General features: G+C 42.9%; 2 protein-coding genes across 3 annotated transcripts in view; one reads left to right on the top strand and one right to left on the bottom strand.

The window, feature by feature from the left end:
• The window catches only part of sog (chordin short gastrulation), a 36629-nt gene extending 23985 nt beyond the window's left edge, over window positions 1-12644 (top strand). For both annotated transcript variants that reach the window (XM_087403058.1, XM_087403057.1), the window contains exons 4-8: window positions 3702-3767; window positions 4213-6003; window positions 6269-6399; window positions 7189-7524; window positions 8684-12644. In XM_087403058.1, the coding sequence (XP_087259184.1) occupies window positions 3702-3767; window positions 4213-6003; window positions 6269-6399; window positions 7189-7524; window positions 8684-8884 (2525 nt within the window). In that variant the 3' untranslated portion in view covers window positions 8885-12644. The remainder of the gene's footprint in view (window positions 1-3701; window positions 3768-4212; window positions 6004-6268; window positions 6400-7188; window positions 7525-8683) is intronic.
• A 91-nt stretch (window positions 12645-12735) lies between these two features.
• On the bottom strand, window positions 12736-14526 carry Agxt (Alanine-glyoxylate aminotransferase; the record flags this gene model as incomplete). Its single annotated transcript, XM_087403688.1, is given in 7 exon segments — window positions 12736-13145; window positions 13148-13192; window positions 13287-13375; window positions 13377-13644; window positions 13724-13761; window positions 13898-14244; window positions 14425-14526. Coding segments are annotated over 7 exon segments (1032 nt in total), but the record flags the coding sequence as incomplete, so codon positions are not given.
• Between the last annotated feature and the right edge of the window lie 233 nt (window positions 14527-14759).

The following is a 14759-nucleotide window of genomic DNA, read 5'->3' as shown; positions in this document are numbered from 1 at the left end:
CACCGCTACGTGTTTTTAGTCCGCGACTTATACGATGGGCGTCTTTGTTTAACCTATAGATTAAACAAAGGCATTTCTATTGAGAATAAATAATATATCTCGGAATGTATGGTCCACAGACTATAATAAACGTCGCGCCCAAGATATCCTATAAAATATTTATAACGTTACTGTCATGTAACCGGAATTATATCGAAATATATATGGCGCTCTATCAAATAGATAGATTTATAAATAAAAAATGTATATCTTTCTAAAATATTTTTCAAAATTTCCAAGTTTTTTTTATAAAATTTCAACATTATAATGACCAAAATAAATAAAATTCATATTTTTTACTTAAAGCCATCAAAGTACCAATTAAGAGGTAACGATTGCTCATTGGAACTTTCTTTTTCAGTTTAAGTTTAATTTATATTTTGTTTGAATGAATATGAATACTCGTTAAATATTCATAATTTGTTATGAATAAATATTTTGAAAATTCAAAATTTTGAATGAATACAATTTGGAGCTGAATTACAAATTTTTCTATTGATCGGGCATATTACGACTAGCGCGATATACGCGGATCTCCGTGAGGTGAAATAGAACGTGCGTTGCCCTCCGCGGTGGACTCTCGAAGAATTTGGCCCATGCCGGCAATGCAGTGAAAGTAGTATATGTATCTCCCGCGTTATTGATAAGGCTACCAGATAAGACTCGCGTGCGCGAATTCCAGCGCGACGGTAATGAGCGCGAATTGGTACGAAACCGCTTCGCTTCGAATAGCGATACTATCTCCTTTACGCTTTTGCGCTTTGCGCTTCATATTTATCGCGCGTAAATTGTTTATTCAAGGAAATTGCAAATTGACCCGTGACAAATCTCCGCGCGGACGTTAGAATAACGACCTTCTAATCGGTGACCGCTGTATGCTTACGTACTTTCGGAAATGTCGATAACAACGTATCCCTTCTATGTAGATATACGAGGGGGAGGAAAGGAGAAATCGGGGCGAAATGGTTTGTCTAGCGGTGAAGAGGAAAAAAGGGACGGATGTGGAAGAGAAAAAAGAGAGACAGAGAGAGAGGAAAGATTAGCGTGGGGAAGATTGACCGATCGCGTTCTCTTGAGAGTGAACTCGAGTTTGTAATCGGTGGAAGAGGACTGAGGAGAGGAGCGAGAGGGATCGGGGACGGGGACGGGGACGGGGACGGGGACGGGGAGACGGACGCCACGGTTTAGCGCCATGGCGCCGGCTATATTACCGCATGGCGTCACTTCGATTAAGCCGTGCAATCTAAATGTAAATATTAGCATACGTAATGATCGGGCATAAAGCGCGCGATGGGAATAAGAATAGATGGGCGGACGGGACGGGCAGAAGGAAGATAGAGATGGAAGATGGAAGAGTGATCGCGGCAGTGGAAGCGAAGATCCGTTCAGTGGAACCGACCGCGGGGCGCGGCGCGGTGCGGCGAGATACACAGGAATGAGCGTAAATCTTTTCTTTTCTATTCTTTTTCTTTCATTTTATTTTATCCTGCGTCATTTGTACACGTACGTTCGAGTCGTTTCTTTCGATTGGTCCCGAATGCCTGTAAACAGAGACGGGGTCGTCGTTTCGTTAAATTTTTTACGATTGCTTATCGCGTGGCTATTGCCGATGCAACGGGAGAGGCGCGCATATTATCAATTAGGTTAATATGACACTTTTGATAAAGCGCTCGTTGTCGCCACAATTCTGCCGTCCGTGCCATCCGAGGGGATCGACGACGACGGAGCGACGAGGACGGAGCGAATCATTTTTGATAATCGCACCGCTCTTTCGACGCCAATTGCGCCACTCCCGCGTCGCTCGTTTATTCTCATAGAATCGTTTATTCGCGCATCAATATCACATGCGCATTAAAGTTTATTTTCTCCACGACTCGCCTATACGCGCCCTATACGCTCGTCATAATAATCATTGTCGTCAGCCGTCGTCGTTGTCTGTCTGATAGGGGCTCGTTGCCCCCTACTGATGAAAGGTGAAACTGACCGCAATTAGCAACGCCTGCCTTTTACGCTCCACGAGGAAACATAACTGCGACCCTTGAGCCCGTCGATTGGATCGTCGCATCGATTCTCATTCGGTTCTCGTCTCGGTCGTGATGGACGACCGAAAGTCGGTCTCGTCTCTTCTCGGCCTCCTCTCGACAACGTAAGAAGCAAATTAGATATCGTATAGGCGTCTGGAGTCAGAAGATGAAACGAAACGGTCTCGGACTCTCGTATCAGATTATGCTGGAAATAAAAAGAGTGAAAGCGAGACAAAGAAATAAGAGTTCTAGTAGAGCGCAAGAATACAGCTTTACGAGCGAGATTATCCGCGAGATCTCCGCTCCGCCGTTCGTCCAAAGTTCGTGACACATTTATATCTCTCTCCTTGAACGATTCTTAATCCTGAGTAATGGTCGTCTTTCGATCCGAAACGGTGGTTTGTGCCTAAGGTGGCGACTTTCGATAGTACAACCGCCAACATATTTGTTAGATGACGCGCGTTATCTTTCTGGTCGCGAAAAAGTGAAACGCAACATCGTACACTTGTGAATTCACGTCACTATTGTCGCAAAGATCGCGAAAGAATTTCAACAATTTCAAACAAAGCTCGAGATGGCAAACGAGAAAGGGAAAAAAGGGAAAGATGGACAAGCCAACCTATTCGCGAAACGAAAATGGAAAGGGGAAAATGCACAAAAAAAAAAAAAACAAAAAATAGGTGAGTCTAATTAATCGTCGTAATTAACCGTATTATCGGTCACATCCGTCTTTCTCTGATATTAATGGCGCGACAGAGCGGCGGCCATCGATCGTCATAGATCCGATTAGGCAGGCGGAAACGGTTTAGTTAGTAACTGGTCGGCACTCGGCCGTCGGGTGAGGCGTGCTCAGGCGTGCTCGGGCGTGCTGTACGTTTTGCGCGCGGCAATTAACGTCTCCGTGGCGCTGAACCGGCGCGGCATGCGCCATAAAAGTAGTATTCAAAGTAGCGGCGGTTGGCGCCAGCCGACTCTTTTCCTACCGCGCGCAGGCATACTTTATGGTCGGTGCACATGCCACCAGTGCCACCACCGGCCGCTGAATCGGCGACTCAATGGGGATCGGGGATCGACGATCGACGATCAACGATCGACCGGTTATTTTTATTTTTACGCCCGTCTCGAAGGAGAAACGCTCGGGGAATGGTGGGAATGGTGGGAATGGTGGATAGGGGAGAAACCACCGTCACTTTATGCGCTCGATGCTCGATGCTCGATGCAAAGTGCAAAGGACTCGCCAATCGCCATTCTCCTGCGCGCGAAGAGAGTTTTATCCTCCTAAGAGAGAGTCCCTGTAGAATGTACAATACATTTGGCTTTATATCCCGCGTGAGTTACGTCGTATTAATTCCGACGTATAGTATAATTTACATGCCCTCTCAAGGATATCCTTTTGTTATTATTCTAATATATTCTACGAATTATTAACATAAAATTCATCCAGTTTTTTTAAATGGAACAAATAGCGCAAATTGTGAAAATTGACTGAGAAAACTTTTAATAATCTTATAATATTAAGGAGTTTCGTAATTGCTCTTTTTCGCGAACGTAAATTACTGTGCGTTGAACGACCGGAAAGATTGTACAATCGAGCGGTCAAATACCCGCGTTTACGACGGAATAAATCTTTTGTTGCAGACGCAGACATAGCGCAGGATCTGCCAGTGCAATTGACTTCGGAGGAAGAGGAGCGAAGCCTGAAACGTAAGATTTTTGCACTTTTTTTTTTAAGTTTGATACGCATGTGGAGATATATATATATATATCTATAAATCATTTTTCTTTGCTCGACAAACGGTATCAGAAACTCAAAGACTCGGTCTCCAATAACGTTAGTTATCAATTTGCTCGCGATCATGAATATTTGTGAAATATATGGCATTTTTCTTAAAGCTGATTGATAGTCGCTTTAACTAGCATTGCAGATCCACAAACCTTTAAATTAATGTATCTTTGTTACTTTGTTATAGTTGACGTAATTGATTTTTTTTCATTTTGAAGTTCGAAATCCGAGGAATAAGATTAAAATTGTGAAAAACATTTGTTATAAATAATTTTTCACGACGCAATTAAAAAAATGTCTGATGGATCACTTGGATCTGCGAAATACAAATATCGACTAGAATTAAACGATCTTCGTTAATTACAGATTTCGGCACCCTGTTAACGGGCAGAACGTCGCAGTCTCTACGTCGCGATGAACCGAATCCGACGTCAGTTTACAACAGCGCGTACAACTATCTAGCGACCGGTCGTTTCACGTTTCACCGTAAGAATATCTACTACGCGTTCTATTTGTCCGCGTCGACGCCCCGACCGCGTAGCATACAATTCGTCGACGGTTCCGGCAATATTCTCGAGGAGCAGGTGATTGATCCGGTTGGTGGTGCTTATCAGAACACCACTGGCAAGCTTTGCGGCGTGTGGAGACGCGTGCCACGCGACTATCGCAAGTTGCTACGTGAAGAACGGCTACACGTGTCCTTCCTCTGGGAGCCTTCATCGAGCTTGACAGGCCAGTTGTCGCGTTACCGCGCTCTGTCGACCGAGCAGTTCTCCGCACTCTTGGAACCAGCGATGGGCGTCGACCGGTCGTTGATGTCCGGCGCGGGCGCAACGGCGATTGTGTCCGCTTCATCCGCGTCAGCGCCGTCGATTCACGTGTCCCTCATCTTCAACGGTCTCTTCCTGCCGAACGACATGGCCGATGTTCCGTTAGTTGTTCAGCTGGAGCATCACGAGAAGGATCACGTAGTCCTTCGCGAAGAGATAATAGTGAGAAAGCCGTCAAATGAGCTGAATTACGGAGAAGTCCGTAGCGCACTTTCCGGAACCGATCTTCGTCTTTTGACTCGAGGCAAATTGTTGATCAGTATAATGTCTCGCAAAGATCCGCAGGCTCTTCGAGTGATCGGCATGATAGGTTCACGTGCAACCTGCGACATGTATCAAACGTTGCTGCTGTCGGAAACACCGTCCGTGGCATCCGGATTGGCTTGGGTCTTTTTGGATCGTGTCGGTGCGCTACGCTACGGAGTGCAATTGATAGGACTTGAGGAAGAGAGCCCTTTGGTGACGTTGGTGGATGAGGGCGGGAAACGGAGAATGGAACTCGAAGATCTGACACCTTCGTTGATCGGCGGCTCTCTCGCGAACGGTTCCTTAGACCGGCCTGGACCCAGACTATTGCAGCCACTATTCAATGAGGAACTTTCTATAGTCGCTGCCAGCCACGTCGGCTCCATGTTACGCGGTAGACTTTTAGAGAGACCCGTAGCGGATGCTAGGGATACGGCCGCACCTGTATTACTACGAAGATTGACCAAGGAGCCAACGTATCCTGGACCGGTCGGTTTGATATGGACCGCGGTGGATTTAGATTGTTCTTTACACTATGAGCTAGAACTCGCTGGTTTCCCGCCCTCCTCCCAAGAACCGCGGACGTTCCGTTTATATTTAGAAACGATGCCAATGCTAGCGCAGGGAGCTCCTGTCGCTAGAAGACTTCTCGAAGAATTCACGGGATACTCTCTCGAAGGTTCGGTCACCGGACTGTCATCGTTGGAACTCTATAGGATCGAGTCGGGTATCGGTTTCCTCGAAGTGACAGACAAGCAGGTCACGCACATTCTGAAGGCCCCTTTCAAGGCGAGAGCACCGTTCAGTTGTCTGCCACACTATGCCGACAACGACGTTACCTCTGTGGTGGCGTATAATCTGCAGCCACCCAGGTCGGATATCGAGACTGGTGCGTGTTTCCACGAGACCAGATTCTACGAGGAAGGCACGCAATGGACCTCGAACTCGGATCCCTGTTCGATGTGTCATTGCTATCGCGGCTTGGCGCAATGCGACACGGTACCCTGTCCGACAGTTTCTTGCGGGTTGGGAAAGCAACTCAAGCAACCGCCGACTGGTCATTGCTGCCCGATATGCGCAGGTAAAGGGATTTATTTATTTATTGAAACTGGAAATAATTTTTTTTTTTTTTATACAAAACGAGAATATCTACGTAAGAGAAGGACAGAACGGAACATAAAACATAACTTGCATAAATTTATGTAGCAGAATTGCAAAAGAGATAAGTTAAATATCGCCTAAAACGCTCGAATGATAAATTGTATTTGGTAAAGTTGTTTGATAAAGTTACTCCTAAATGCGATATTATATCGACATGTTTAATGTTTCGTTAATAATTTATTCAGATCCAATGAGTGCCGAAACTAATGCTACGAGAGGTTGTACGTTAGCCGGACAATATCATCTTGCGGGATCATCCTGGCATCCATATCTGCCACCAGCAGGATTCGACACTTGTGCAGTTTGTACTTGTGACGTAAGTTTCTACTCCTATTTTTGTTTTATTAGAATCGTAGTTGATTTGATAGCGACATATATATTTATAAGATTTCAAAATATTATTTCATTTTCACTTTTTTTTCGTTACATTAATTTTTTTTAAACACAACAAAATATTTTCCTACATATGCGTCACACATTCTCCTAATACGTTACGCTTTGACTTAAATCGCGTTAAAGTGACCACCAATATTATTCACCATGATTAGCTCGGCGCGATTTTTGCAGCGCGGAAAAACCTGAGCGTGCCACACCACGTCTGAAGAATGCGGTTGCAGTCTGGCAGTTAGTAATGAGCTTAATTGAATGATTCAGCGACAAGATTTTCTAAACGATTGCAGTTTATTTAATACTCGGCAATCGCTTCCTAGCCAATTGACACCATGCAGAAGTCATTCGTGAAAATATCTCGCGTTATGTATTACAGGGAACGACGTACATTCTACAAATTTCTACACAACAAACATTCATACGCTTTTAAGACATTGATACGAAATTTCTAGGCTGCCGAATCCGATTCACAACGTCCTTAGAATCATTTTGTCCTTGTTTGTTATTAAATGTTAAAGACAAATTATGCTTATGAACACTATAAATGTGAATCGAAGCGCAGCCCTAAATTGCCACAGACTCCAGTAATAAATAGTAAATGCGACACACGATAAAGTGAGCAAAAACGCGTGAAACGTGTGTGTTACGTACGGGACGCGATTAGGTACGAGTGGTCACCTTCGCAATTTACATCAGAAATCCATTTGTCTCACAGGCTGTCACGCTGGAGGTAAAATGCCCGTTGGTACAGTGTCCGCCGCTTGAGTGCGACGAGAAGATCGCCGTCAGGCTAGACAAGAAAGCCTGCTGTAGACAGTGCCCATCATCAACGAGCCTTAGCAATGTAACCACCACCACATCGAGCGATACCATACGAAGAGATACTCTACCGAGAGATCAGGCTTTACCTTCGACGCGGCGCACCGCGGAAGAGATACTCTCTTCCGGTGGCTGCAAGTATCCTTTCGGTGGACCCTATGAAAATGGTATGGAGTGGCATCCCCGGATACACTCGCACGGCGAGGTAAAGTGTGTCAAGTGCCGCTGCAAGGTGAGAAATCTTGATCGCTGAAGTCGTGAGAAAAATGAAAAGTGAACAAACGCGCATTAATTATTACCGTAATTCTCGAACTGGTCGCGAATCGTTCCAGAACAAGTGACTGGATTGATGAATAAATCGCTATTTTTACGATCTCTCTTTATCAAGCGTGTCCGATTAACTTATTTGAACGAGATGAAGTGAATCTCGCGATTGCATCTTGTTGTCAAGCAGAGAGAAGTCTTAGATCTCACTTTACTTTTGGTCGTTACACTCAATTCACTCGTTAGGCGGTCATTGCGCGGCCGTCCCGTTGCGATATCCAGACATGGACACGACGAGAAATCTTTAAGGCGAAAACCTTTAACCGGACTCGTTCGTCTGGCCCGACCATTATAGGGTCCATCCATTACGATGAAAATGGAACGCCGCGGCCTCGGCTGGCTTGCGTCGCGTCGCGTCGCGACGTCACAAGACGGAGCGAAAAATAATCGTCTCAATCGTGAGAAATGGATTTTGTATTCCAACAGAGCTCGTTGCACCGGTTCTTCTCTCGCATTTCGTTTTTATTACTCGCATTCGGTTTTTTTTTTATTGATGGATAAATATCTCGTCTTACTACATATATACATTTCTTCTTTTTTTAGCTAAGTCTGTTAAGTACAGCCTGAGTTGTTTTCACGGTTTTCAGCGGTGTTCCTTAACACTAAAAGTTATTGTCCATTCCTGTTTTTTAAATTAATATTATATTCTTTTATGTAAAAGAGATTCTGAAATTTTTTTACTTATTAATATGATTATGTTTTTTATTACTGATGAAATATTTAGTTTTTCAACACTTTCTTTATTTTCATAGTAAGCCATGTAGCATAATTCATTCCAGCAGTATTGCAATAATTGCCAGCAATATATTATGTTGATATTCATTCGTATACTTTTAATGATACAATATATATACAAAGAATGGATATACATATATATGCATCATCTTACGTTACATCATAGAGTAGAATAGAATGAACGATGCGAAGCGGATCGCTGATCTGTTCTATGGAATGATCCGCTTCCGCGCGCCGTCATGACTGGCTATTTGCTGGCTGCATTCCTTCCGGATTTCGCGTAAATGCCTAAATGGTGATCATAATAGGACCGCTCCCTCTGCTTCTTTCAGAACGGCGAGGTCAGGTGCGACAGGAAACGGTGTCCACGGCCACTCTGTAACTCGATCGCGAATCAGATGAAGCGCGGCGAGCACGTGGCGGACGCCGATGACTGCTGTACGGCGCAGTGCGAGCATCGCGCGAGGCGTCATCATCGCAACAATCATCATCCGGCACGGCGACACTCTATGACGCCACGCGAGCTGAGCTGAGCCTGGTAGTTCCGGAGAAGAGTCTGCCCCGGTCCACGAGGAAGCTCCGCCGCCTGCACTATAGTCATCATCGAATGACGAAATCAGTCGCGGCCGACCATTATCCGTCACGCGATCGCTCTCTTCGTGTATCGTACGACCCGAGGGGCTCTCGAGACGGAAACCACATTAAACCACCGAACGGTTCTGTACACGCGCACGTTAAAATCGCGAGAGCTGGATTACAGGTGTTCATCTGAGCTGAATTAAGTAGGCGAGGAAAGAGGGAACAGCGGAAGAATAAGAAATTACAAAGCGAGAGAGAGAGAGAGAGAGAGAGATCGACTATACGTTTACTACTTCGCGTTTCGATCGACAAAATGAGCGAGAAATGCCTGTGTAAACTTTGTCATTTTAATTTTTAGGAGTGATATTCGAGGTGACAAGAGCAATTACTAATTAATTAAATGATGACGAATGCGTGCTCGTCGCTCAAAGTTCGTCGTTGTCGCGGTGGCGCGTACAGGAAGTCGCGAGAAATAACCTAGTGCAATAAAAGGAAGGACGTGGACGCGGTACGGACAACACGATCGGATATTGCTATTCTTGTCCGCAACGAGACCGCTCGGTCGTTCGCTCCGGAGCCTCCAGCGCCCGCAGCCAGACGCTTATTAATCAATTGATCCCCATCAACGGATTAAAAAAAAAGGAAAGAGAGGAACGTAAGCTAAGCGCCCTTCTCCTCGCCAAGAGCGACAACCACGTTACGACCGAACACGATTACGGTGGGGCGAAGGGGTACGGGAGAAGGGTGGGAAAGAGGTGGTGAAAACTCGGAAAGAGACGAGTTTTTAGTCGCGGCGGTACTACAGTGCCCTGCTGTATCCACTAACCTCTGCGAGTTACCCAGCAACCAAAGAAGACTGAAAAACCTCCGACGGCGGCATCAGTTATTATACGATTGCTAATACTAATAACTTCAATTTATTATACATGTTATTTTATTACTATTATTACTATCATTTCTATTATTGATAGTATTACTACTATTACCCGCTTATAATTATCGTTTTGATAATTGGTATCGCTGCGCATCTCCGTCACCTTTATTGCTCTTTATCTCGCGATTGTTGTGTGGTAAACCTAAATTATCGTTCTAACGTAAAAATATATTTATGTTGTACGCTGCATACTTATATGAAATCTCGTATGAAACCGTTCGATGAGGAACGCGGCGAGTTGTGCCGTTACTCCACGAATGAACAAACGGTAATATTTGTTAATGCGATAACACTTGTTATTATAAGTACGTAATATTTAAACTGTATTTATTATTAGGAATAATCTTTTTAAATTGGATCTTGCACCGGATTCTAAGACAAATCAATTTTTACGTTCTTTCGTAATTGTTATTACGAAATTTAAGTTTGCGACATTTGCAAGGTGCAAAGCATGTAATATAAAAGAAATGTAATATATGTCGATCAAGATTAGTATTTCCAAAATTTTATCAACGACAATTTCCCTGACTAATTCAAAATTGATTTTTTTTAATTTCGTATTAATTACAATTGGCAGTTCTCTATAAATATTATAGTTTTTCCAAATTTTTTCAAACATTAGTTTCAACGAAGCCGGTACGAAAGATTTGCCATATATACTTATTTAATCGTATTCCTTTGTGTAACACTATTTTGTATAAGTTTTGAGAAGCACGAAGGTGAAACTGAATAGTAAGATACTCCCGCACGCGAAGAGAAAAAGAGCAACTTCGACCGAAAACTCTGATCAATTTAATCGATTTGATTGGTAGAACTGCTCGTAGCAAAATTTCTAGGTGAAAAATTCGTCACTGCTGATCTCTAATCTTGCCTTCTATGTATTAAGAAATTAATAGTAGAATTCCATTTATACCAACAAATCATACTCAGTTCTGAATTCATAGTTGAGTTTCTATCGTCCAAACTACGGTGCTGTAGTTCGGATATTAATAAAGATTCTCTAATCAGAGACTGGCTATATGACGGTCACTTTTGATTGGTATATATATTTCAATATTTTTCGTCAACACAATAGGTATGAGCTTTAAGAAATTGGCCAATCATAGTCGATTATTCTTCTTTGACTATAATCGATCAGTTTCTTAAGGCTTAAAATTTACTACACCTGTTGTGTTCCGGGACTTACTGGCCAATCTCTGATTAAAAGGTTTCCAGAATCTAGATAATAGAAGCTCGACGTGCTTGGCTTCAGTTTTCTAAACGGAAGAGTTAGTAAACCTTTATTATCCAAACCGGTAATTGAACAGTCTTGGCCTTCGATATTTGAATAAACGGAGTTCTACTGTAATCTTGTTCGAAACAAAATAATCTTACAACCAAGTGGTTGTTCATCGATAAACTTGGATTTTGGTCGAAGTCACCCTTACCACTACGAACGTGGTACCGAATATCGTCTTCAAAGCAATATAATCTAGCGGCTGCTTATAACAAAGCCAATAAGAAAATCTATACGTGCCGATATCGTGGTTCGAGAGAACTTGAGCACCTAAGCAAGTCAGAGGATATCGTTCACGTTCGATTTAGGCTCAATTGTTACAGCCGCGAAGGCTTAGCAGGTTCCGCTCGCTATGTCATGATGAAATGTTATTCGACGTCGTGCGTGTCTCGCGTGGAGGCGTTGATTCACCGTTTACCGTAGGTGCCTTGTACTCGACAGTACGAATACATACGTAGTCAGCTGACGTCGACGTCGCCTATGCTCGCGTACACGAACGTTTTGTAAATAAGCGCGTACAGTTAAGCGGCTAGAATGGATCTTATTCTGGCGATGGACGTCAGCATTATACACTGGCGATTATTATTAATTATTTATACGTTACGATATAATTTTTAGTGCTACCCCCTGAACTCTCCTCCACCCCCTTCCTCACCCATATTACGTTTATTACGGACTTGCTATCGTCATGATTATTTAAAGTCATCTCCCGCAAGTTGTCAGTCTTGATATTAAACAAGTTAACATTAATTATTGGATAAGCGACATGCTCTTATATCGATATGCTTTATGTATACACGCTGTTTTAATTTAAAATCGACGCGGTCTCTGTAGCGCTTACGTCTACGCTGGAGGTAGAAATGTGTGTGAGAAGCTCGGTCTTTATTTTTTATTAAACTTAGCCAACGAGAGTTAGCTGACGAAAGATAAATAAAAACGGCGTATATGCGTATATGCGTTACGTCACGTTAGGAGGGTTGCCGTTGCTCGTTGTGCGAAGCTTGAAGGGAGGGGAGGGGGAGGGGGGAGGGGAGGGAAAGAAAAGGCGAGGAGCGGACGTTTCTCGAATCGCACCGGGATTCGTTTTACGCGAAATTGTGCCAATTGTTGCGCTGAAATACAGAGCACGATTAATTCAAGCTATGACGTCACGGTGCAGCGTAATGCTAATGTATACGTAACGTGAAATTATCGTTACGAAGGAAATGAATTTGTATATTTTATTCCCGCAACGCGTTCGACGAGTATGACGTCCATGTGCTCCCTGAGATGTAAGAATTCACTTTTTCTCGTGTACCCATGCGATCACGCGAACGGCGATCGAAACTACTATTTTTTTTTTATACAACGCGATAATTTTAATTAAATCTTTTGTATTTTTGCGACAAAATAGGCTGCTGAGAAACGCATGATGCACACTTCGATAGTTTTGTAGAGAATGGAGATCGATGCTATTCTGTACTGTGCCAAAATGATTTATTAATTAAATGCCGATTATTATTATTACTATTGCTCTTAAATAAGCAGAACAGCCTTACAATTTCCCAAACTACGAGACATGATCTTATCCATGTTTAGCTTTATCAATGGCTGCGTTTAGAAGAAAAAGCAGCTTTGCAATTGTAAGATTGTTATTGGTTCTTGCCTTTATAATTCCTCACTGGATAAAAAAATATATAAATTGAATAAAAATATATAAACAGTTATACTGAAAAATCTTATAATTATAAAGCTGCTTTTTTGCACTAAATGTAATCATTTAAGTTTACATCAGTTCACATTTTATATTTTGTTTTTAATATGTATCGTGATCGAGATCGCGGAACGAAAAGTACACGACAGGCTCGACTAATATAAGTGCTTTATTCTCGAAAAATATTGTGTTTACAAAAATATATATTATCTATAATATATGTAACGTATATTTTAATATTTTTGTATATCTTCGAATGCAATATTTTTCGAGAATACAGCCCCTGTACGTTGACCCCCATCAGACAGATACACTAACTTTACCAACCGTTGGTCCTATGCCATCGCTGATCTCAATTTGTACCTGAAAAAAGGAACATATTGTATTATTTTATATTACAATTAAGAATTCGTGCGTTTGTAGAATGCCATAAAGGAAAAAAAAAGATAATATCATAACTTTTTATAGCTCGCGCGATTAAGATATCACCGTCTATACTAAGTGGTAGTTTTAATGAGACAACAATCGATGTCACGAATTTTCGACATAATTTTGCACAGTCCGAGATCTCGAAAGCCCTCTCTAAAATCTAAAAAGCGACCACTGTCACGTGCCTCTGGAAAGTGAGTTCTTCCTCCGCAATTGCAAGTTGCATCAGAATCGTCTTCTGTGATAATACGCGCGTCGTGACGCATCAAACAATTTCAACAATTGCCGAGGATTCCCACGTAACAGTAAGCGGGTTGCTTTGTCTCTCGGAATATCTTTTTCCCGCGGAATATCTTTTTTTGACGCGCGATATCACAAGATACTGGAATTTATTTCCGGATAGTTGGAAAGAAATGTCAAGAATTCACACCCTCTCTTCAACGAATGCATATATGATTCACCAATTGTAGGAACCGAATAGGTGACCACCAAAGCATGACTCACGAATTCGATTGATATTCTACGCATTCTTAATCCCGCGGGTTTCTCGACGGTTAGCCTTTGCGTTACCGCAAAGAAACCCGTTCTCCAGCGATTGGGATCGATCGATTGGCATACGTACTTCGATCGCGGACTAAAGGAGACGAGGCAGCAGTCCTGAAGGTGCACCGAGCACTTTTGATTGCCCATGTCGGCGCACGTCGCGTCCATGAAGAACGGTTCTCCATTTAAGGACCACCGTGTCGTCGATTAACAGGACTCCCGTTAACGAAATTTTATTTCGTTCTTGCGACCATCGTAAGTACAATCTATTTACTTGTAAATCCAACTCGCCGATTCCCTCCAGAGGTTGCTTCATGCTCGTTGATGATTCTTATACGTGCGTTACAAACACGACTGCCAGCCGGTGTTTTCCGATAGTCTTGATCAAGGTCAACCAGATCGAACGATACGCCATATACATTGTTTCTAGAAATTTTATCTAAAATTAAAACTATTTTCTAAAATAAAAAAATTATAAAAAAAAACCTTACCGTTTTCTCTCTTCTTGTTGTTCTCTCTTTGTCTCGATATACATATATATACTTGATACATTTACGCCAATGCGACTGCAGCCATGTCAGCCGCACGTTTCCCCCCCGCATACCGTATTTAGCGGTCATTTATCCAAGCAAGCTTCCATTCCACCATGACCGGACGTACTTAGGATCAGGGTGAGCCTGTTCCCGGTTTGAAGCGTACCGTAATCCCTTGATGTCGTCGATTAACTGCGAAAGGAAACCCCCGGCAATATATCTCCGGCAGTTTATCGCTTGACTCCGCGGGAATTATCGTGCATGATGTTAAATCTGTTGATGTATACTATATGAAACATGATAGGGTTTCAAGGTGAGATTTTGCGTAGTCCCGGAAATATCTGGCATATCTCCGGATGAAGGTGAAGGCACTTAAGCTGTCTAGGAGAGCCCAATCTGAGCGGTCATTGCTTTGGTATAC

The sequence above is a fragment of the Acromyrmex echinatior genome, chromosome 2, assembly GCF_024713525.1.
Source record: "Acromyrmex echinatior isolate Ae372 chromosome 2, ASM2471352v2, whole genome shotgun sequence".
In the NCBI taxonomy this organism is placed as follows: domain Eukaryota; kingdom Metazoa; phylum Arthropoda; class Insecta; order Hymenoptera; family Formicidae; genus Acromyrmex; species Acromyrmex echinatior.
Note: the sequence above shows the minus strand (reverse complement) of the source record. Positions and strands in the feature narration are given on the sequence as shown.